This window comes from Photinus pyralis, unplaced genomic scaffold, assembly GCF_008802855.1.
Source record: "Photinus pyralis isolate 1611_PpyrPB1 unplaced genomic scaffold, Ppyr1.3 Ppyr1.4_LG8, whole genome shotgun sequence".
Lineage (NCBI taxonomy): Eukaryota > Metazoa > Arthropoda > Insecta > Coleoptera > Lampyridae > Photinus > Photinus pyralis.
The window spans coordinates 25,008,279-25,030,542 of NW_022170819.1; the positions used below are offsets into that span (position 1 = coordinate 25,008,279).

Sequence of the window (22,264 nt, forward strand, 5' to 3'; positions counted from 1 at the left end):
CCGCATAAGTTTTCGGGGCCATGTCACCGTATCCGACCGTTGTCATCGTTACTATCGCCCACCATAGTCCTTCAGGTATGCTCTTGAAGCTATTATGCGGGTTGTTCTGGAAAATTAATTTGATTTACTTTCAAGTCAGATATTTAGTGCATCTACGTGTACGCCGTAATTGAATTTTTGTTACTCTAGTTAATGACTCGCTTGAAAGCGTTCGGGGCGGATGAATTTGAATTAAGCTCAATTAAATAAGGTTGACGTACGACCATCTTAATATTCGTCTACGCTTTAGGTCATAAAAAATGTATTTATGAAAATATTTTATTTTTAATAAGGGCAAACTTGCCTTAGGGTTGTACGAAATGGGATGAATACCAAATGAAGTATAAAATATGAAATAGATTGCGACCTAACATTAGACTGGTATTTCTACGTGCACTTACGACCATTTCAATTAGTACAGTTGTAATAGTACGCAAATGAACAAACTTTTTTAAAAAGTAGGTCATAATAGGAAGCCAAGGCTGTGTAGGGCCACACCATGACTAGCAAACAGCTACGATGCTCCGCAATAGCGTCCATAATAAAATACTTAGAGTAAGCTAGTGAACACTGATAAATATATAAAACTGATTTCTTGGAAAACAGTTTGGTAGTATCATCATTTGAAAGATACTTATCAGTTACCACTAAGTTAATAATAATATGTGCCGCCATCTTGGAAAACGGCGTCCATATTAATATTTCTAGGTTGCCAGCATGTTTATATAAAACGGTACCCTTATCAGAGGGTTTTTTCATGCTTGTATCATCATCTGAACAATTCAGGCAATTGTTAGCATTTATCTGCCCTACTATAAGAGACAGGCAAATGTTGCCACTTTTGGGCCTCCCAAAAGATACGTTCTGGATTTGATTGAAAAGATACATGTTTTGGTTCCTTTGGGCCCCCCAAAAAACATACCGTGGATATTCGGTGCCAATTCCTCTAATTCCTCTTATTTAATTTCCCTTATTTTTAAATTATATTGCAGGTATAGCAAAAAAAAAACTATGGGAGACGCGTGTAGTTATGACACTTTTAAATGGTTACGGATGGTAAACTTAGTGTTTATGGCAAGAAACAGATAGCTAATTAAAAGTGTAGGCAATAGAAGATTACCTACTTCCAGACTGCAAATATAATATATTGCTGGGCGCAATGGTATGCGATCAACTACACCACCCACATAATATCTGTTAAGGATTAACTACACAAATTTTCATTCTTGGACACGAGAATAAAAATCTGACATGAAATCTCTTAAGGGTCGCAAAATGGGTTCGAATAAACACACAATTAATTGATTGACAATGACAAAATTTTATTCCGTAACACTAGAACGTTAAAAATATATCTGAAAGGAATTTTTAATAGTCCTAATAATTTGGTCGTTCAACGGTTTGCGATAAACAATGTGTAACGGTTTATTTTCATCATTACAAGGCAGCCAATATTTACTTATTGAGAGATCCTTGGAATTTTAACCGCGTAATTTTAGCGCGCGTTGGTTATCGATTGCTCACATTCACTTTTCTTTTTCGTTTGCGAGCTCTAACACAGTGCAGTTCGTAGACAAACAGCTGAGGCGTTAGTTGGAAAACGCATAGGATTTTAATTGCCGCCACCCATTATGTTGTAAAACTTTGGCGATTGAATTCATAATTTACGGATTCCGGCCCGGGCGGCACAGTCCAGTTAAAGCCGAACTGTGGTGCTAAGGGCACCTGGTTCAAATCCGGATTCGGGCATGGATATTTGTAAATGTACAGTGGGTTAGGTTGGTAGAGCAGCCTTGGCTGAAACTCCGCCCACTCAAAAATAAACCCAAAATAAAATTAAAATAAATAATATTGTTTGGACGGATTTACCTTAACTCCGATATAGTGAGGATACTATAATTGCGTTTTTTTCTGGCTTATCATAAGTACCCTCCATTTGCATTGCATCTACTTGCAGTGTATCTTAGGTTCGGCTGATATTTGTAAAACTATTTCTATGGACTATTGTTTGATTCATCTATAATTAGCCCTCTTATTTAAAGAGGTATGTACAGTTTTGGTTATCAACGAAGGGGTCACCTTTGATTTTTCTTTCGGAGTTTTAAAGAGGGTTAAAGTCCAGCTTTAATTTTCGGTTCAAATCATATTTTAATTTATTGTTACCAGTACAAATGGAATTTTATTAAACTGTAAAGACCAGTTTAAGTTGGGAGACGCTTTGCCCACAACTCTGTCCACGTACGAGTGGGAACCTTGGGTTAAATTCAGCTTGCCTGCGTGGGTCAACACCTTTTGACAGACTTTCCATCTTCTGATAACGAGCCGCCATTTGCTGAAGTTGAATAATTGGGTCATACACCAGATTTGATATCAAGGATTCGATCGTTAACCATGAAACAACTTCCGTAGGTAAATGTTTAGCGTAATAATTGATCATTATTTTGCTTTCAATTGGTTTGCCAACTTCAGTACTGACCTATTTGTCTATGTGACCTCTTTCTGGAAAGATTGGCCGAGTTAGTATCGTACTTGTGATAGAAGCTTACTACGAGTAAGGCCAGGATTTTCAGGCATTGTTCAGTTTATTGCATTCCGAGCTCTGCGGCTTGGGAGTTTTCTTTTGTATGCATGTTTATGGATCCGGGAACTGAGTCCACTTCTCTGGATGACATTTAATTTACATTAAGGTAAGCGTTGCCTTATGATCATCTTACACAGAACGAACTACCGCTGTGGAAAATTCTCAAGCTCTTATGTTGAGTTTAACTCTGGGCTAGTTGGGTGTTTATGCAGCTGGTAACGCAGCGCCAACTCTACCTCCCCTCATTGAGGCGCACTTAACCCCACACATTAACGCTGACAGCTTCCAAACTTCACTTTTCTTTATGATACAAATCTTAATGGCAAACATGACCCTATGAATGAAATGGGGAATTTCCGGTGGCTATTCAGACGGTACAAACATTAGATAAGAGAACCGCCACAGACGTTCTGAAAATCAAACAATGAAATAGGGTAGAACGGCCGAATAAAAAATAGCGCAATGAAACGTACGCTTTCCAACCGTCGTGAAACGCCAATAATAATTACCTTTGATAATGCCGCTTCGACAAATGCGTCCCTACTTACGCCGAATTAATGCGCACATCGTTGAACACCTGCATCTCTCCTTATTTCTTCTAACAGCGATAAAAAAAAACACGTGCGCTAATTAAATCTCGTCCAACAGCAAACACTCATATCGCAAACGAACAGATGTGCCTACATTTTAACACGCAATTTCACGTTTTACAGTTACTTAAACAAATTCGAATAAACCATATTCATTCACAAACGATCTTAAAAGGAAAAATATCACTACACAAATACAAATTCAAATGAAACAAACCAATTCTAGTCAAATTAATGGCTCAAACATTCCGCACTACTCACGTGTTTCTTATTTGTCTAACTTTTATTAACATTACGTTTTAAACTAGTCCTGATCCCGGCACGCCATCAATTTAGCGGAAATTTTGTAATCTTGCATAGGGCATTTTCAATTCATTCAAGAGGCGCAAGAGCTTTTGTCGCTGGTACTTCTGATTACAAAGTATATTAGGCTACTCCACGCTCTACCAATCAAATATTAGCGTTATTATATCATGCACTGCACAAAAGTAAAAAAGGCGTGAATTAGGTTTACGAGCTTCTCATACTTGAAGGAACTGTAACAAAATCAACGTCTCTCCTCGTTACAAATGCTGAAATCCGATTAAAACAGTTCGACATATGCGCGATCGAGTATAATACAGAGGTTAATCTATTTACAAGTGCCACGTCGTTCTTCAAACGACAGCTTATAACAACATAATTGTATTAACGGTAGACTTCGAGTTGAGTTGCTCCACAAACCTGCCCTTTTGAACAGAGAAAAAAAACGAAAACATTCTTGATACATTTTCAATCACAGGATTTACTGTAAAATGATTTTAGGGATTTTATAGGGTCTGAAATTTGAAAGGAAAAGGTATATCCAATTTTTTATAAAATCCCGAAATAAAAATCTTATAAGCTTAACCGGAGAGTGGAGCTTTTTTTTGTATTTACCCTCAAATTGAAACCTATTGCTTTAGAAGCGCACGATTTTAGAACATCTAGTAACGGTAATTTCATTTTCAACAAATGAGGTGGTGCCGTAAACCATTCTCGGCGGTTACCTCTCTAGAGCCACCTAATTAAATGCGAATATTTAACTTAAGTTTCTCGTTTTAGTAATGTTCAACATCGACGTCGGACAAAGACTAATTAGTGTGGCAAGGGGTCTTAACGGCAGTGTGTTAATTATTGTTGTATTTCCGTACTTACAGTTTGATATACAACCTAATAATTACTTTTTGTACAAAACTTTTGGTGACTCTTGTAGAGCCTTGATTAATAGAAGACAATGTCACTTGTTTAATTGTTGCAGGGAAAATTATCAGCAGTCTCTACCTCTACTTGAATAGAGTATATTACGGTGTTTGGTTTCTATTATTACCGACGCCTTCTCAAATAACACAAGTACGTACATTGCACATACCTAGTACGTACAGTGATGGATTTACGAACGTACATTTCACGTACACTTACGGTTCATGTATACGTACATTTTGCGTACATGTTTCGTTATCTTAACACTACTTTGTACATGCTAGGTACGTACGTTGCCGGACGTACATTAGATTTACTGTTACGTATACTGTAATTCCTCGTGCTCTCGTACATAGTACGTACAGCACAGTACGTACCTAGTATGTACAAAGTGGTGCAAAAATAACGTACCATGTACGTGAAATGTGAGGAGATAAACCGTACGTGTACGTGAAATGGACGTCCGTAAATCCAGGGCTGTACGTACTATGTATTTGCAATGTACGTACATTGGATCATTCAAGCGATATGCGTTATTGCAATATAGTTTCCTTCTCGGTCAATAGTTAACCTCTCCAGTCGTCACAACATCTGAACTTTGGATTAAAGCTTTCCATGGTGAATCTTTCTTATAGAATCTCGGAACACTGCAAGAATGTTTTTATTTGACTTCAAATCCTTCCGATAAAGTAAAATATGCAATGCAAAAAAATTAAATTAATAGAATTCCTACAGAAATGGGAATACACTCTGGCAATGTTTCCTGTGGATTTTGTAAAAAAAGTCATGATATTGCTTCATAGCGCACAAGTGCGTCACTAGAAGAAAGAAAACAGAAGCTTAGAGAGACAAAGCGTTGTTTCAATTGCTTATGATTTGGTCATAGTACAAAGAATTGTAAATAGTGAAGTGTATCGTATCGAGTAAGGAACGGTATGTCATTTTATGCCCCGATCTCCAGAAGAATGATACATCAAAAAGTAGGAAGTGCGATGAAGAAAGTAAGGACTTGCACATTTTTAATGAAAACTAGTCGTGAATGGTTTTCTATTCTATGCTCAATTCGTTACCAGCAATAACGAATTTTAGTACAAGTCGTGGACCAAGTCTAAATCAATATTAAAAGGTCTTTTGATTGGCAAAGGCTGTCAATGTGAAATATCAAATGTATTATTTAAATAATGTATTAATGCCCTACGATTATGAATAAATTTTTGTTCTTGTGTAGATAAAATTTGAAAGATTACGAAAAAAATTGCTGTTTCTAGCACAGATATCACCCTCACAGCTGCGCATGCACGATTCTGCCCTTTTATGTCTAAGAATATGTGTACCAAATTTGGATCCAATCGGTTCGCCCGTTTATCCGCAAATGAGAGTTTGATACACTTGTGCATGCGCGATTTTGCCGTTTTCAGCTCTTCCTTTTATGTCGAGCAATATGTGTACCAAATTTGGTTCTAATCGGCTCGTAAATGAGAGTACATGCGGACCGACAGACCGACTGAACCACTAGACTATCCACCCAAAAATAGTGACGGGGCACCCAGTATATGACAATATTTCAATTTAGTGTAAATTTGGGGATTATTTACGTATAAGAACAATATTGGTTTACGCTAATTGAATTTGTTATCTCAGTGTCTATTTTTCCTTTTAAGATTTTTTGTAATTGCGTAATATTTTTTGTTTAAATTTTATCGCTTTCCTCATTTATTCAACTCAGATAAGATGCTTTAAGTTAAACACGTCTGACCAAGTTTACGTTTCTTATAAGAAGTGTTCCGTACCCAAACTAATAGCGCGTTCGCACCACCAGATGCAGTATGGGGCTTATGGACAAATGCTTTTCAAATATTGTCACGAACTCGACAATGACAGCACAAGGAGATTATGTTGTACTTCAAATTAATCATATGTCAGTTTGGCACAGAGCTGAGTACTGCTCGCGAGCGTTCCGCTCTAAAAAGCGCTCCAAGCTCCGAGCACTTTTCGGAGCGGCCGCTTGGTACTCGATACTCGAGCGTTTACTTAAAGTGTTTGGCGCTCGAGCGCTGTTTTCTGCTCACGAGCGGTTTTTCCGTTCATGAGCGTTTTTTCCGCAAACACTTTTTTCGCTTGAGAGCTCTTTTTCCGCTCGCCAGTGCTTTTTCCGCTTGCAATCGGTTCTTTCCACTCCCGAGCGCTTTTTCCGCTCCTGAGCGTTTTTTCGCTCGTGAGCGCTTTTGACCGCCCTCAAGCGCTGAAGAAAGAATTTTTTCCCGCTCTTGAGTGTTTTTTCCGCTCGCTCGCGAGCACATTTCCCGAGCGCTCGCGGTAAATCGCTCGAGCACTTTTAGGAGTGCTCACAACTCGAAAGCGGTTTCGCTTTGCAAAACAACTCCATGCTCGCGAGCATTATTGAGAAAATTAGAGCGGTCGTCGCTCGAGCGTTTTTTAGAACGCTCGACCCAGCTCTGGTTTGGCATCACTGCGGTGGAGAACAAGGATAGCTTTATCGAAAGATAACGCAAAATAGTAAGAGAGGAAGCGCATAAGACCCCATACTGTATCTGGAGGTGCGAACGCAGTCCAGAATTATTATCCTTTAGTTTTTACTTCAAAGAAAATATCCTAGCACGCCCTGTACATAACCAATTTGACTGTCCCTGTATATATTCCTCACTTATATGTAGCATGAGCCGCCGAAGCTGGACAGTGAGTGTGAGTTTTTTTATCTTATTTACCAAGACAGTTCGAGTCATTGAGCTGCGTTTATTAAAGAAAAAGTGAAGTTCTCAGCGAGTGCTTTTGTGTTTTTCATAAGTGCGCCTAAATATCGCAAACCTTTCCCAACCAAATTATTTGGGTTAGGTATTGGAGAAAAAAAATGTAATTAATTTCTTTATTATTTGTAGTATCGACTGCTTGCGTGCGGGGTATTATGCCCAAACATGATTTTTAAGTTTTTCTTTCTTTCAGGAATTTTGTTTTAGTTGTTTTATGTGGTTCGGAATAAATGTCTGTTACCGCCAATCAATTAATTGTGTTTATTAAATCCTTGTGCGACTCAGATGGAGATCTCATGTTAGATTTTTTTTCTTTTGGTACACAAGATTTATTTCAGGTGTGCAATAAATTCTTTGCAATTTTTGGAAGCTAGTCGACTCTCTCGATTTGTTATTTTAAGTCGATATTAGGACTTTTCTTATAGAAGATGCCGGATGTATACGAGGAAAGATGATAAAATTCTATGTTTCAGTCTTGATTCATTTTGAGCGACTAGACAGGTGTTTTGTGGATGGTGTAGTGACCCCGATCCCGTTCTGCAACTATGTAGGTACAGAAAGACGTTAAAGCAAATTGGAAACTATATATTTTCTCGGCAAAATTACGTAATGAACAATTAATTGTGATTAAGTTAGCTCCTCATTTTTAACAGAAAAGTAGGTTAAAGTCTGTTACGAAATACTTTGCTAACTAAATTATACATTTTTAAAAGCTTAACGGTTTCCAACTTTACTTTCAAAGCCTTTCCAGTTTGATATCGAGGCTTTTGCAAAGTTACGAAATTAATTTACCCTCCTAAGCATAAGACTAATGATGTTAATTGCCGGAATTGTTACCAAACCCGAAAAACTACAATTCGATACGCACATACAATGCCTTTTTTTGGCAACGGTATTGATATCAAGCCACCTACAGTGAAACCAACCGAGAAATGGGAGTAAACGCGGACCAAATAAAAGACGTCGTCAAGGGAGACCTTTCACAGTTAATTGAAGTAATCTGGTTTGAGTGATTTCAGCGTACTGCCTTTGATATCTATAAAAAAATCTGATTAATCTTTCGCTTTAGCCACCAAAACACACCATCTTAAAGGTGCTATTCACTGATGAAATTTCCAATTGAGGCAGTAAATTCTGTAATCAATCAGAATTTTCGCAAGTCCCATTTTACTAAAGCGTTTCGTGTAAACAGCTAAATGGAAGTTTACGGGCGGGCAATGAAAGTTTCCATGAGGTGTCTGGTTTCTTCGTTAAAGTAACAGAAAGTGTGCCAGAGCTAGTTTAAAGGTATTATATTAAATGTTACTGTTTCGTATAGGTAAGAGCAGCTCTTCACCATAAACACAATGTAAATCGCGTATGCGCTGGTTGATAATAATAGCGTTTTCATACGAAAATCACTATCTCGCGTATTTGATTAAAATGCTCGATAACACTAGAGTTTCTATCAAACTGGATAAATTTGTCTTCCCTCCATCAGTTTAGAATAACAAATTTTCGCCTATAAAGTAGGTCTAATGAAACACTGTCACCTTTTTTCTGCATCTGTGATTTAGATATACGTTGCAGCGGCAATAGTAAAATCACGTGCTTGAATAACAAAGTGTAGGTACTTCATTCTGAGCGTCGAAATGTACCTAATAATTATGTCGAAGTGGTCTCCGAACAATAACTAGTTTCGTAATTAATTCACTACCAGAACAATAAATTTGGAGAAGTTTGTTCTGTAACAAATTTATTCTATTAATTACTGCTGCTAGGGAATCGAACGAAAACGGTGTCGAATTTATCATTGTTCGGTGCGTATTAGAAATAGTGTGGATTTAGCGAGACGATAAATCCGCACACTCGACCGGTTACAGTCGTCTCGAATACAAAATAGTTTTAGTCGTTAATCACATTCAATTCCACGAAGTAAACGTGAAACACGTTTAAAAATGAAGCACACATTAACTGAGAGAACGGAGATAGTCTTTTGTAAGGATTTGAAAACCGATGTTTTCATAGAGTTGCTGGAGGATTCAATTAAACGAATCGCAACCCCATAAGGTAAGACACGGGATACATTCACTAATTACCGTCACACAGTTAATAAAATTCTGAAGATAAACCAGTTTTTCTTCCATAAACCAGGGGAATAAGGAAGTTTGGAACCACAGGACCAAAGTACACACAATATAGGCGGATTTAATGTTTTAAAGCTTATATTGTTGAGGTGCATCCTGCATGGATTTTGAATTATCGCGGCACGTACCTACAGCCCAGACATTCTCAGGAGCATCAATGTTTTTCACATTTATAGCGGACGACGTTTCCACAAACCGCTTCACTCACAACTTCCCCCATCGACCCATTTTCCCATATGTCAAAGACGGAGTGTCGGAGGAGGGTACTCGCAAAGCGCATTGGGAAGGTCTGGAAGAACTATATCAATTGCAACGAATATGTCGAAAGCCAAGTGTAGGAAGACGGTGCCTACTCATATAGGGGAAGTAGAACGTCTGCATGAGACACATTTGCTGTTCTTTTGAGTTTGAATGTGCGCCAGAATTATTATTTTGTTTATTTAATTGCTAAGAAATTCCGAACATCTCGAAATAATTTGTGTAATATTTCATAAGTTTATCTTACGTTTTTCTCCTTTGCCCAATAAGAGTTGTGTTGAATTAATTTTATTAACAGATGTGGTCGCAGGTATTCCACTTTAGATAATAATATTTAATTTTGGCGCCCAACATGTGATGTGACCCACGGGATTTAATTTTTGTTGCCCAGCGTGGGCCACACAATTTATTTTTGGTATGGTGAGGGCATTTGGAAAACGAAAATTTAGGTTAAATTTTGATAATTTAAATAATAACTTCGTTTAAAAAAGAAGAAACAAGAGGTGTCTACAATGAAGATGACGAGTATGACGACCCTACGAGAAGGGCATTTCGCCAGATTTTTGCAGACGATAAGAGAATCGAATACGGAATTGAAGGCAGAATTAAAGACGAAATTACAAGTAATGAATAAAAAAAATAGACACGCAGAGTTATTTGAAATGATGGAAAAATAAGAAGCTGAAATCAAAGAAGACATACGAAGTTAATGCAGACGTCAGACAGTTCAGTTGGAGATTCAGCAAGAAGAAGATAAGCAATCAGAAGCTTAAAGGTGTCAAGTTGTGGAACAGAAGAAAGCGGTTGAAGTTTGAAAGGAAGTTGAAGTGCAAGAGAGAGGAAGTTCAAGTTCAAAAGCAGCAGAAAGCAATTGCAGGGGTTGAAGTACCTAATTGCTATCAGTACTCCTAAGGGGTAAAACCGGAAACAGGAAATAAAGGTTTAGAAAATAAAACAGAGTGAGGTAGCATCTAGGTGGCAGCAGCGGAGGTCCAGGTACCGCCGATGGATAATTGGCAAATTGTGTGTGGTATGTTACGGGTGCTTTTATTGAAGTTCATGGTAAATTTATCAAAAATCTTTAATTTTAACGGACTTACGTTGTATTTAATGGGATTATGAAATTTTTGATTTTATGTTCTGTAGGGTAATGTGTAAATTTTACATAGTTTTGACGATGGTTAGTTTTTGTTTATAGCCGTGGTGTAATTATCTTATTTTGTTTATTTAATTGTTAAAAAATTACGTGTTATAAAATAAGGAACGTATCAAAATTATTTTCGTAATATTTGATAAGTTTATCTCATGTCTTCCTCCTTTCGTAGATAAGAGTCACGTTTATCACCAAAAGTTAATTCATTTGTAAACACATGTGGTCGTAGGTGTTGCGTGTGTACGTTAAGAATAGATTTATAAAACGGAATCGAAGGGAGGGACATGTTTTTAAGAGAATACCAAGTACTCTAACGTGGCTGGTTGCCTCATATAGTTTCTACCTGACTTACAAGGGTAATTAAGGGTACTGTTAGGAAGAAAGCGACGTTGGTTCTGAAAGGATGAGGAATGGTGCTCCTAGTCACCCAGAGAGAAAGGTTCTGACCAGCATGTGGGCTGCCAGTGACCGTTTAAAAGCCCAACATTCGTGGGATCTATATGTCTGATTTAAATATAAAAATCACTCCAGCGGTACCCCTAACCACCACTGATCAAGACTTCTCTGACATCGAGAGGATCCTATTGGTCTCTGACGAAAACACCAGCCTAGACAGTGTCACGATCCATTCCTCTGGAGGAACACTTAACGACTCCGAAGCTTCGAGTAGCAAAGCCTCAGCAGCTTCCCGTGAGACCAGTGAGTCAAACAAAGTTGTGGAGGGCATGCAAACCCTCACCCCACACATACGTAATGCTTCATGGTGCTGCTCGTAAACGATTCAAAAAACTAATAGCTGCTGGACACAACCCGAAGGAGGTTAAGGTCCCGGCTGCAAAGTCAAACAAGACCCAACAAAAGCCTCAGGAGTGCCAGCAAGCTCCAGACGAGAAGAGCAGGAAAAGGAGAAAAGTGGTTCTGTCCTCAGATGGGAGCGCATATAACCCCCTCAAAAAACTCGTCCCAACCTCTCAACTTCATTCCACGGAGGAAAGCGGAGGTGCTTCTATATCTCCAAGGAAGGGATCTTTACGACAGACGGATCTTGCAAAGCCTTGCGTCTTCATAGCTCACTTTCCGGGAGAGGCGGAGGAGTCTACCGACTAGATTTTAAAATGGTTACGCATTAACGTGAAGGTCTGGATTGAAATTTACCGCAACGTGGTCGACAACATCACCGCAGTAGGTAATAGTCGCGTCGGTCGGTCTGTTATCTAGACTAGAATTCGCGATTGGCTTTCAAGCTCAGGCAAGTTCTATTCACTCACTTACCGAAGAGTCTGGGCCCTCAAAACCCAAAGAAGCCTCTGGTAGGTCACTCAAAGCAGAACTCACCAAGGTGACGCCAGCGACCGGTCGACGCAAGGGGGATAAAAGGTATCCCCATGTCCCATAATCCCCGATAGAAATTTATACAGGAGAACCTACATAGAGTGGCCACTCCCGCACTGTGCCTAAGGCCAAAGAAAATCTATACTTGATCCTTTACAGGAAGCATGGGTAAGTAACTTTCTTATCAAAGTTTACCCTATTTCTATAGGGGTTCTGATTTGTGAAAGGGGAATTAATTGCCCCAGGGTAGCCGTTTTTGTAATGCCGAAACTAACATCTTCTAAAGTTATACGCAATTATAGTGACATTCAACCTTCTTATGTATCATAAACGTCAAACTTAACCTATCCTAAAGTGTTCATTTATGCATTCGATTTTGATACGGTTTAAGAAATTGCTGTGTAAACAACGTCGCGTAGATGTTATTTCGATCCAACCAAAAATAATGAGAGAGACACCCTGTATATGAAGATATTTCAATTATGAAGTAAATGTGGGGAATTATTTACGAAATAAGTACAAAGTTAATTTGTTTCATTTGAGTTTGTATCCCAGTGTTGTTTTTTTCTCTTTTAAAATTTTGTAAACGCGTAATTCTTGTTTCTATTCTATAGATTTTATAATTTATTCAATTTAGATAAGGGGTTAGAAGTAAGACACATCTGGTCGTTTGCGATAAGAAGTCTTATCAGGCGAAAATTAATTAACGCCCGTGTTTTGGTGCTGATGACAAAGAGATTAGGTGCGAATAATGGTGCGTTCGGTCGTTGATTGGCGAATTATTGGAAAGTTTTTAAAGAAAAAGTTTATGTTACAGTGGAAGTGACGCTTCCTTAAATACTGCAGACGGGTGAACAACGCTGCTGCTGCGGCTAGGTTTCGCAACGATAAAAGAGCGTGTAAATTTGTTTCCGGCAGTCAGTCCTATTTGTAATATTTAAGACGCAGTTCCTAATTTTTTTATAATAAATCGTGCAGAAGTTAACCAAATTTGTGTGAGAAGGTTAACGCGTATTCCGATTCCGGAAAAAGTTTTGTCGAGTCGAGAAAGGATGCAGTGTAGTACAGCGAAGCCTCTTTGTTAAATTTCTCCTTGTATCAAAAGTTAAAAGTTTTTACCTTCCGAACAGCCATCTTACTCATCAAACCAGTTTTGTTTGTCATCTAATTCTGCCAAGTCGCGATATTGGACCAAAGCCGAAGACCCTCAAACGGGGAGGAGGGACATTGGTGACCCCTTGAGAGGAGTGTTCAACTGGGGCTCTACTTCTGAAACCGTTCGAGATATTGATTTGCAGTGCATGTAGGGGACTCCAATGAGCCATTGTTATGTATGTTTCGGAATGAAAAAGAAATTCCTTCATTACTCCAATTTTGAGAGAGGCCGCCATATATTGTATTAGTATTAAATGGTTTATGCGGTCATTTAAAAAGAATTGAAGATAAGGGAAATAAGGAAACATTTTTGGGGGTTTAAATACGGTTATATTCCCATTTCGCTACTTAACGTAATAACAATTAAACTTACAAAAGGTTATAATTCTCATACTTTTCAAAATTGACCATAATATTTGCGGCGTTTCCCCGCTGGATGGCAAGATTTATTGGTTGAATAAAGTAGACCTTCGATTGTCGAACAACCAAAAGCCGGCCTAGATTCTTCAGAAAACATCTAGCATCCGTGCCCCACGGACCTAGGGTTTCCACCGCAAAACCAACAATATCAAAATCTTGAATTAGATTTATATATTTGTTTTCCGCCCTGCCCGCAGCTGTCCCAGCTTGATTTGATGTTGCCTGAATGTAGCTGGGTGCGATTGTGTCATGTTAAACGTTATATTTGTCCAGGTGTGAGTAAAAAGTTATTGTCGGTCAAAAATTAAATGGTTTTGCGATAAACAATGCCACGTGCGAGATAAGCAACGCAGGTGTTGATCGATTCGGGCGACGAAGCGGAATTTCGAGTGTTTTTCGTCGTCGAGCCAGTTTTGGCGTATTAAAAATGAGTTTTTTTAGTCTGTCGGATTCGTGCGAAAGTGTTTTACCGATCATCGCATATTTTTGTCCTGACCGCGAGTACTTTTTTGCTTCTCAATGGCAACATTTTAATGTTTCGTCTACTTTTAGGAAGGGGTTTTACAATACTTAAACCTACCAAAACAGACCACCCGGTAAACTCCAAACACAAGCTGTACGTGCAATTACCAAAACTTGATAAATTATTAAAAGGTGCTGTTCCCATGAGGATACTAAATTTGAACATAGTGCGAATGAATCATTATGCACGGAAGGTTTCAGCATTTCGGAAACCGTAAAGCCAGAGATTTGTTATTGCAACATAAATCTAATTAGGAAGTTAACACGGTCTAAACGAGACCAAAATATCATAATCTGAATTGCTGAACTAGGAGGTGCGTGATAAATTATATTTTCCTCGACGTTCATTATCCCTTAATTAAAATTTTAGCTTCGGGGCGTAAAATAAGTAGTAAAGTGTACACTCACCTGCAATTTCTCGGCGTAGTAAACTAGACTAGCGAAAACGACAATTCCCAGCACGAGAAAGAAGACGAGCAACGTGAGCTCCTTCGCGGAGGCCTTGAAGGTGTGTATTAGTATCTTCAATCCAGGCGAATGTCGCGTTAGCTTGAACAGTCTGAGTATTCTGATTATGCTAAAGAACTCCAATAGTTCCGATTTACCATCCACGTTTAAACTCATATCTACGTAAAAACTTAACGTTGCTACAAAATCTATTACGTTCACCGGCGATTTCATAAATTGTATTACGTTGGGTGCAACCTGAAATGAGAAAAACAACATTACATTTATGAAGCGCACGGTGGAGCTGGAGAACTAATCCCCAAAGTTGTTAACTAATGTAAATGTAACCAAATTGATGGGCACATTATGACTTTGGGGAGCTTGTTATGGTGTTATAACGTTTTAAAACATCAGTTCTTAGATAGGGGCGAAAAACGAAGGAATTCCCTCGTGGAAGTCATCCATAAGCAATTTTCAAATGGAAACCCCGAATACGCTAATATTACGCTAACTAATTAAACTTTTCCCAAACTGCGCCGTTGAAATTAACTGAATGCTAAACTTTTCCACGAATGATCTGAATACCTCTCATTAGCTTCGCAAATGTGTTTTTGAAATATACCTGAAATGGTTTCTGGATCAGATGGTTTTCCTTACGTTTCTTATACTTGAAGATTCTGAAACGGCTTGTCATCTCCTTCAAAATATAATAAAAGGCCTTTACGTTTGAGCACAAAGTCACGTAGACGTACAGGAATGCCAACAACAGATATATCAAAGGTACTTCAATTTATATGGGCTGTTATGCAATTATTTACTTTTACGCTTATTTCTCTCATTTTGTACGACGTAAAAGATCGATATTAGCAGTAGCGCTTTATTCGGCCAGCTCTGTAAAACTTATTCGCATAAGTGAGCCATACAAGTTAGTTCTTTAAATGCAATTATTAACTCGGAACATAATAATATAGTAATAACAATAATGGTATTTATAGACAAACTAGTTTGTGTGGAAATTGTCAACATAAATATCTTAATATTTTAAACTAGTTGACCCGACAGACGTTGTTCTGTCTCAGTTATGAATATTCAATTCGAACTGGAAATAATAATAAAAAAATTATTTCAAAAACATTATAGTGCTTATTGTAATGGTTTCTGATACACAACATTGTTAGTTTTGTTTTCTGGAGTTTGAATAAAGTTGAAACAGGCGACAAATAATTGGCCATGTGCAAAACATGGATTTTCCAGACTGATTTCACAAACACGTCCACTGCCCTTGCTATTTAATTTTCAGTATTTCCAAATGCAAGCCGAACTGGAAATTGTAAATGTTTAAAGTCGAATGACATATCGTTCAGTCGTTCGGAATCATACAGATGGGAGGAATCAAAACGTCTTCGCCTTCGTACTTCCCTTCATTAATATCATAATGGCATTTGTCAACTAGAAGCAAAAATAATTTTTCTTTAAATGTCAATAATAGGCTACGTATTATGAGAGGTTCCAATTTTTGTCTTAGTGAAATGTTTTAACCATCTTGATAGAGTTGACATAAATAGATTGCCAGATTTCAGATATACAATCCCGCTAGAGTGAGAACATAATAAATAGATGCGACCCATTCTCGTTGAACTGCTTGACTATGATAAAACTAAATCAAATTTCAACTTAAAATTAGATCTGGATCAACAAAAATGGTTTCCTGGTATTAATTTAGGCTAGAAATCTGCGAAACGTTCTAAATGGTAACCTTCTTAAGAAAAAAATGGGACAAGAATAGGCAATATTTTATCTTGAAACGTGAGACCGATCCATTAAGTGGATATTGCTTACGTTCCATCTTCGAAATAAAAATTTGTTTCCCTCGAGATTTTACTGATCAATAAAATTCGAAATATTCGCCGGTCAAATTTATCTTTGAAACAGAAATTGCCTGCGGACCGTCACTACTGTAGATGACGATTAAGATAGATATATTAAATGTCAAGTAGTGTCGTTTTACTGAAGAGTTTTGTATTAAATTGTTCACGAAATCGTCTTTCTAAATGCAAAATTTCAATTTTCATATGGAGTATTCGATTAATAATAATGTGTCAGTGAGGACAGGTGTCTGGGTAGGAGAGAGAGACGACAGGAAAAGTTGCCAGGAAAGGTTTTACTGCCAAAAATTAGCATAAAAGTGAAGGTTTCATGATGATTTCGGGAAAAAATACTGCTATGTAAATAATGTCGTTGTGGACGTTGAGGTTTGGCCTAGACGCCTGAATTAATGACGGTTCTTTAATTGTTAGTCAAATCTTCGTTTCAAATTATTTAATTAGTCTGGTGAAGTTTTTGCGTGTAAACATGGAACGATTATTGCGTGGGTAGTTATATTCAAGTAGTTTATTTTTCCTTGTAAAAGATTAATTCTCGGATTAATTCCTAGAATTGTTAAATCTAGGGTAATTTATCGTAAAGTTATCAATTAAGTAACAGTTCTGTTTTAATTTATGGGCACTTTGATTACTTTTGTTAAAAGGTTGATGTAATTTATTAGTGATACGAATGCATTTGTGGTTGTCGTGTTGATACGTACTAGATAATTAATTTAATTTAGGAAGGAGGAGAGGGACTTTATAACACTGAAGTTGGTGTAAGAAAGTTCCCGTCTACTGTTTCGAACGGCCAACGTTTCATCTGCCGGGTGGGTCGCCAACCAGTCTAATTCGATGGAGTAAACCTACGTTCCTGTGACCCGAAAAGTAGATAACTTAAAGAAAAGCAAGTGTAGTGCGTTACGTTTTGTAAGTACGTTGTTCTGTCGCAATTTGTGGCTTTTGTCCGGATTTTTGGGATTTTAACAGAAAACTGTAAGTATAAGATTTCATTAATTTGTTTAATTGTCATCGAACCCTTATGCGGAGTGTGCAAATGAACCGTGTTATATTTCACCTTGATTAATTTGATTGGTGTATTTAAAATAATTTTTGTTTGTGTGAATTCATGTAAATCGTATGTTTATTCGAACCCTTTTAACGATCCAGATAAAGGTCTCATGCATAATTGTGATTAATTTTTTGATCCGTACCTCAAATTTATTTCAGGTGTCTTCAAAATTTGTGTAAGTAATCTTTTTGGAATTTAAGAAATTTGATCGATCAGTAGTAGTCTCCCCTGTTATTCTAAGAATACCTCCAACTTTCAGAGTCAGTGAAATTTCTAGGAATCACACTTGACAGAAAACTGAAAAAGCAAATAGGTATTTCTGACAAAGTCGTCGCGCAATTGGGAAACTTTGGGGCCATCCCCGAACGCTGTCTTGTGGATGTACACTGCCGTGATAAGAACTATGCTCTTTTATGAAGCAATTTTCTGGTGACCTAGAACCATACTTTCCACAACCACAACACACCTTAATCATGTACAAAGACTTGCGTGCCTGGCTTGCACGGGCGCGATGCGAATAACTCCCACAGCCGTCATTGAGGCGCTTCTGGGTCTGTCTCCACTAGAATCCCCACCTAAAAGAGTACGCCACTCTGGCATTCGTGCGCCTGAAAAGTAAGTGGTTGTTGAATAGCAGAGGTATCATCGAGGTGGGCCACTCTCGCATTCTGGGCGAGGAGGGCGATCGGGCTCACTCACTCCTCAATTCATGTTAGGGAAAAACGATCACATGTTTCTTGATGACGTTGAGGGTTCGGACGACTCTCGTTCGGTAGGTACCACAAGGGGCCCGAATTTGAGGCCTAGGCACGCGTGGACTTTGACCTAACTATGAGTTCCCTAATGTAATTCAATGTTACCCATTTCTGATCTGAAACCGAGACTGCAGCGTTATGTGCTTCCTAAAGTAATTAAAGAACAAACGCTTGAAAAGAAACTAAGCACAAAATAAATTAGACACTGTAAAAACATCTGATTGCGTTGTTTTTGGAATTGGTATACAACATTAAAATCATCTGTGATTGGTAGATAGAAAGACACTAACCAATAGAAAATGTAGACATCGCCATTTTGTAAATAATTCGCTATCGTGAGCGTTTAACATTTTGCTCAGTAATTAATAGGGGGATTGGTTTTGGAGAATTTGGAAGAATTTGCGTTTTGCCATTCGCAGGAAGATCCTATAGAAAAGAAGAATTCGCGCTTTGGCAATAAAGGCGGTCACTTGCTTCCGATAATATAAACATGCGCGTTTTTGTCCCTTTGGGGTTCCTTTTCAATGTTAAACCACTTCGACTGCAAATCATAATTTCCAAAAATTACGAAGTTTCTAAGCTGGTGGAGATAGTACGTATGTAGGTGGAAGAACGTATAATTAATACTTTTGGATATTTGAATAAAAGTTTCACCTGAGATGTTAAAAGTGCTTCATACAGGTTGGTGAAATTCGTGTACTAATTGCACAGGGATATATTAAAAAGTTACAAACAGTAAGAACACTTTCTGGTCAGTTAGAACGATGACAACCCCGAGGACAACTCCAAAGTTTTCGCTATTTTCAAAATTTTACCCTTAGGTAGTCTACAATTTGAAGGAGAATTTAAACCATTAGCCATTTAGTCATATCCGATATAGCCATGTGTTTCGAGTACTCCACTGAATTACTGTGTAAATCAATTATTGCAATTTTTTTATGATTATATACATGTATATAAAAGTGAATGTGTAACTCAAGTTAAAGAAGTGAAGTTTAAGAAGAAGTTAGCCGAAGTGTGGTTGCTATAGGGTTTTTTGCTTTTGTGAAGCCTTTCCTTAATAAGGTCATCGAAATTACCTGTAAGGGGAGTTCTTTTTCATCTGTAATTTAAATAAACCAAGTGTCTTCTAAGTAAAGTTTCAAGTGCAATAAATGTAAACATTAAACAAGTTAAGTTACAGAAGCAACAGCAGTTAGTTTTTTTGCCCGTTTGTGCATTCTGTTTGTTGAAAATCGCAGTTAGGATCGGATATTTTGGATTATTAACACGTTAAGGTAAGTAAGGTATTTATTTCAATCGATCGCTTGTTGGGTGGCATGTGTATTATTGTATTTTAGCTTATAGGGGTTGGAGTTTCCAGAACTCTAATAAATGAATTGCACAATTTTAAAAATGAAGAGCTCACTCGAGGGATCTGGCTACAGCATTAAATAAGCTATAAAATTACGTTTGAGTACATGTACAAAGAAAACCAGGAAAAAGAACGCGTTACCCAACGACGAACCTTATAAAAATACTAATATCTCCCACATAAGGATAGTGTTCTAAAAATATCTCCGCTTCGTATTTTATTTCTCGAAGACCGAAACCATTTATTTAAAAACAAAAAATCCTGACATCTCACGTTTGAAAGAGAAAACATTACGGTTACAACATTCATTATTTGTAATGGTGTCGACAAACAAAAAATGACAGTTTCAATATAGCGTCTCTATTGATTGCTTGACATTATTTAAACGATCCAACTGCCAGTGGTCGGCTGCAAGTCTGGATTTAGTCAGAAACTGTTCTATTAGATCGCCACCTCTGATAGTTATAAATGGCCCTTTTTTTGTGTATCTACCCAATCTGAGTTTTTGTGTAAAAGCGTGTATGAGTTATCGCTCGAAGAGACAGGATTCAGATTTTTCAACGTTTGTGATGCAGTAACCGTTCTCAATACTCGTGCTACTTTATATAACGGTTATGGATATTTCAAAGATACCACAGCGCTTTGTGCACGTTTTATTCTCTTAATGAGCGTTTTTGTTCCTTGCCACTATAAACATGCTTTGTTTAATCTCTTAGTAAATGAAAATTGGGGTAAAGATTGTGCACCATCAAAGAAATTGCTGTATACAAAGGTTTTTACGAAGAATTAATTATTAATTATTATTTAGGAAACAGATTAAAAATCAAGCCACGCTGGGAAACTTTCTTTAGAAGACAAATATGTTGAATCACTCCATATCCTTTATTCTTACAGAGGTTTATCAGATTGGAGTAATCTAGGGTAGAGGAGCGAGTTTCACGTACCATTTTTAAATTATTTGCCTGTATGTGGCGAGATTTGTTAGCATTCGCCACTTTTCATTGGTTTATCGTTAGGAGAATACAGTTTCACTTCCTAGACTCTTGTTCAAAAGTAGTTAGGGTTGTTTTATATGTTATTTTAATATTTCAAAGGCGAATAAAAGCGAAAAAAAAATTGATTCGGCTCCAAAAAGGACCAATATATTAATACGCTCTGTTTTAATAAATGTCATCACATAGGTTGGTAAAATTCTTTAAATTTTAAGACTGTGCTAGAGTAGAATCTGCCTAAACTCTACTTCTTCGGCTATTGGGTTTTCAGAAAGAAGAATTCAAACATGCCATACTTGAACTGTTATTAATTTTGCTAAGTTATTGGTTTTATTAAAATCGTCGCGCTCAATATAGCACGTACTTACAGTCGAGTTGCACTAGCTATACGTATTCATTACTCGCAGTTCGCAACCATATCGACTGCATAATTTTACTTGTCGGCTCACTAAGCAAACTAATAGCTCGCACCGAACAACGATGTCTACGTTTAGTTTGATAAATAGGAGGAGAAATGTATCGTTTCTTATTACGGTTGTATGCATATCAAGCTTTCTAGGCTTGATTGAAATAAACTACCCTCGGAACATCGCTAAAAACGGGCTGTTGTAGTAAATCATTCATACTAGGATTTTTGTACACGACAGTCTAGAAAAGAAAGATGTTTGGAGATGGGGGTGATAGACACCTCATTCATTCACGGAGACGCGACATTAAAATATTGAATGCCGTTTGGTCTGGGTAATGTTCCAGAGCATTGTTTGTGTAAAAACTTCAAAATTTCAATGGTTACTTACAATCAGTCTAACAGTTAATTCAAAGGTGAACCAGGCATTACAGAAGTGCTCGATGGTTACGAATAACGGTAGCGGCTCGGTGCAGTTTAAATCCGTGGAATTTCTAAATCTATAACCACCGCATTTCAGGCGCATTCCAGGATGAGTCTTCAGGCAAAAGGAGAGGACCGATACGCAAATGAAGAACACAGATATACCGGCCACAACCTGAAACCATAATAGTAGCCGATGGTTTCGTCAAGTTTCGGCACTTACCTTTGCAGCTGTGGACGAGTACGGCTCGTCGAACAGGGCCCAAACTTTCGGTTTGATTCTTTGCCACGTTGTCAAGGTTCCACTGTGATACGCCTCCTCGTAGCCGAACATTCGCGCTACTTCCTCATCGCTTGGACGTTCTGAGTCCAGGTCCAGTTTATCTAAGATGGCCAAAGTCGCCTGCAACATGTAAAGAAAATTAAGGGTTTGGTTTTCTACTGCTGCTAAAAATTGTTGCATCTAAGATTTTCACGTGGATAGTCACAACTTCTCCTTATTATGCGATTATTGTGTGTTTTATGTGAATGTGTTTTTTTTTCTTTTTTTTCGTCGTAAATGCCATGTTGTGCATTTTCAGATTGCTACGTATGCCAATGCCACATTTATGATATCGTACTGTTAGTAGATTAGGCCGTAATTTTGATCATTCTTTTTCATTTAACATTTGCAAGTTCTGTTATAACTCGGTTTACAGACAGTGCCGTCCCGAAAGTGCCTTTGAGCAGAAAATTCTTTTGCCTCTTTTTTTCTTTCGTTGGTAAGTAGTTGCTGCGCGGTTTACATG

General features: G+C 37.7%; 1 protein-coding gene across 1 annotated transcript in view; it reads right to left on the reverse strand.

Moving 5' to 3' along the window:
* Positions 1–21,888, reverse strand: part of LOC116179489 (potassium voltage-gated channel protein Shaw-like) — a 22,582-nt gene extending 694 nt beyond the window's left edge. The window contains exons 1-4 of the mRNA XM_031499284.1: positions 21,700–21,888; positions 21,445–21,651; positions 14,574–14,870; positions 5–106 (exon numbers count right to left, since the gene is read on the reverse strand). Of these exons, the coding sequence (XP_031355144.1) occupies positions 5–106; positions 14,574–14,870; positions 21,445–21,651; positions 21,700–21,888 (795 nt within the window). The remainder of the gene's footprint in view (positions 1–4; positions 107–14,573; positions 14,871–21,444; positions 21,652–21,699) is intronic.
* Between the last annotated feature and the right edge of the window lie 376 nt (positions 21,889–22,264).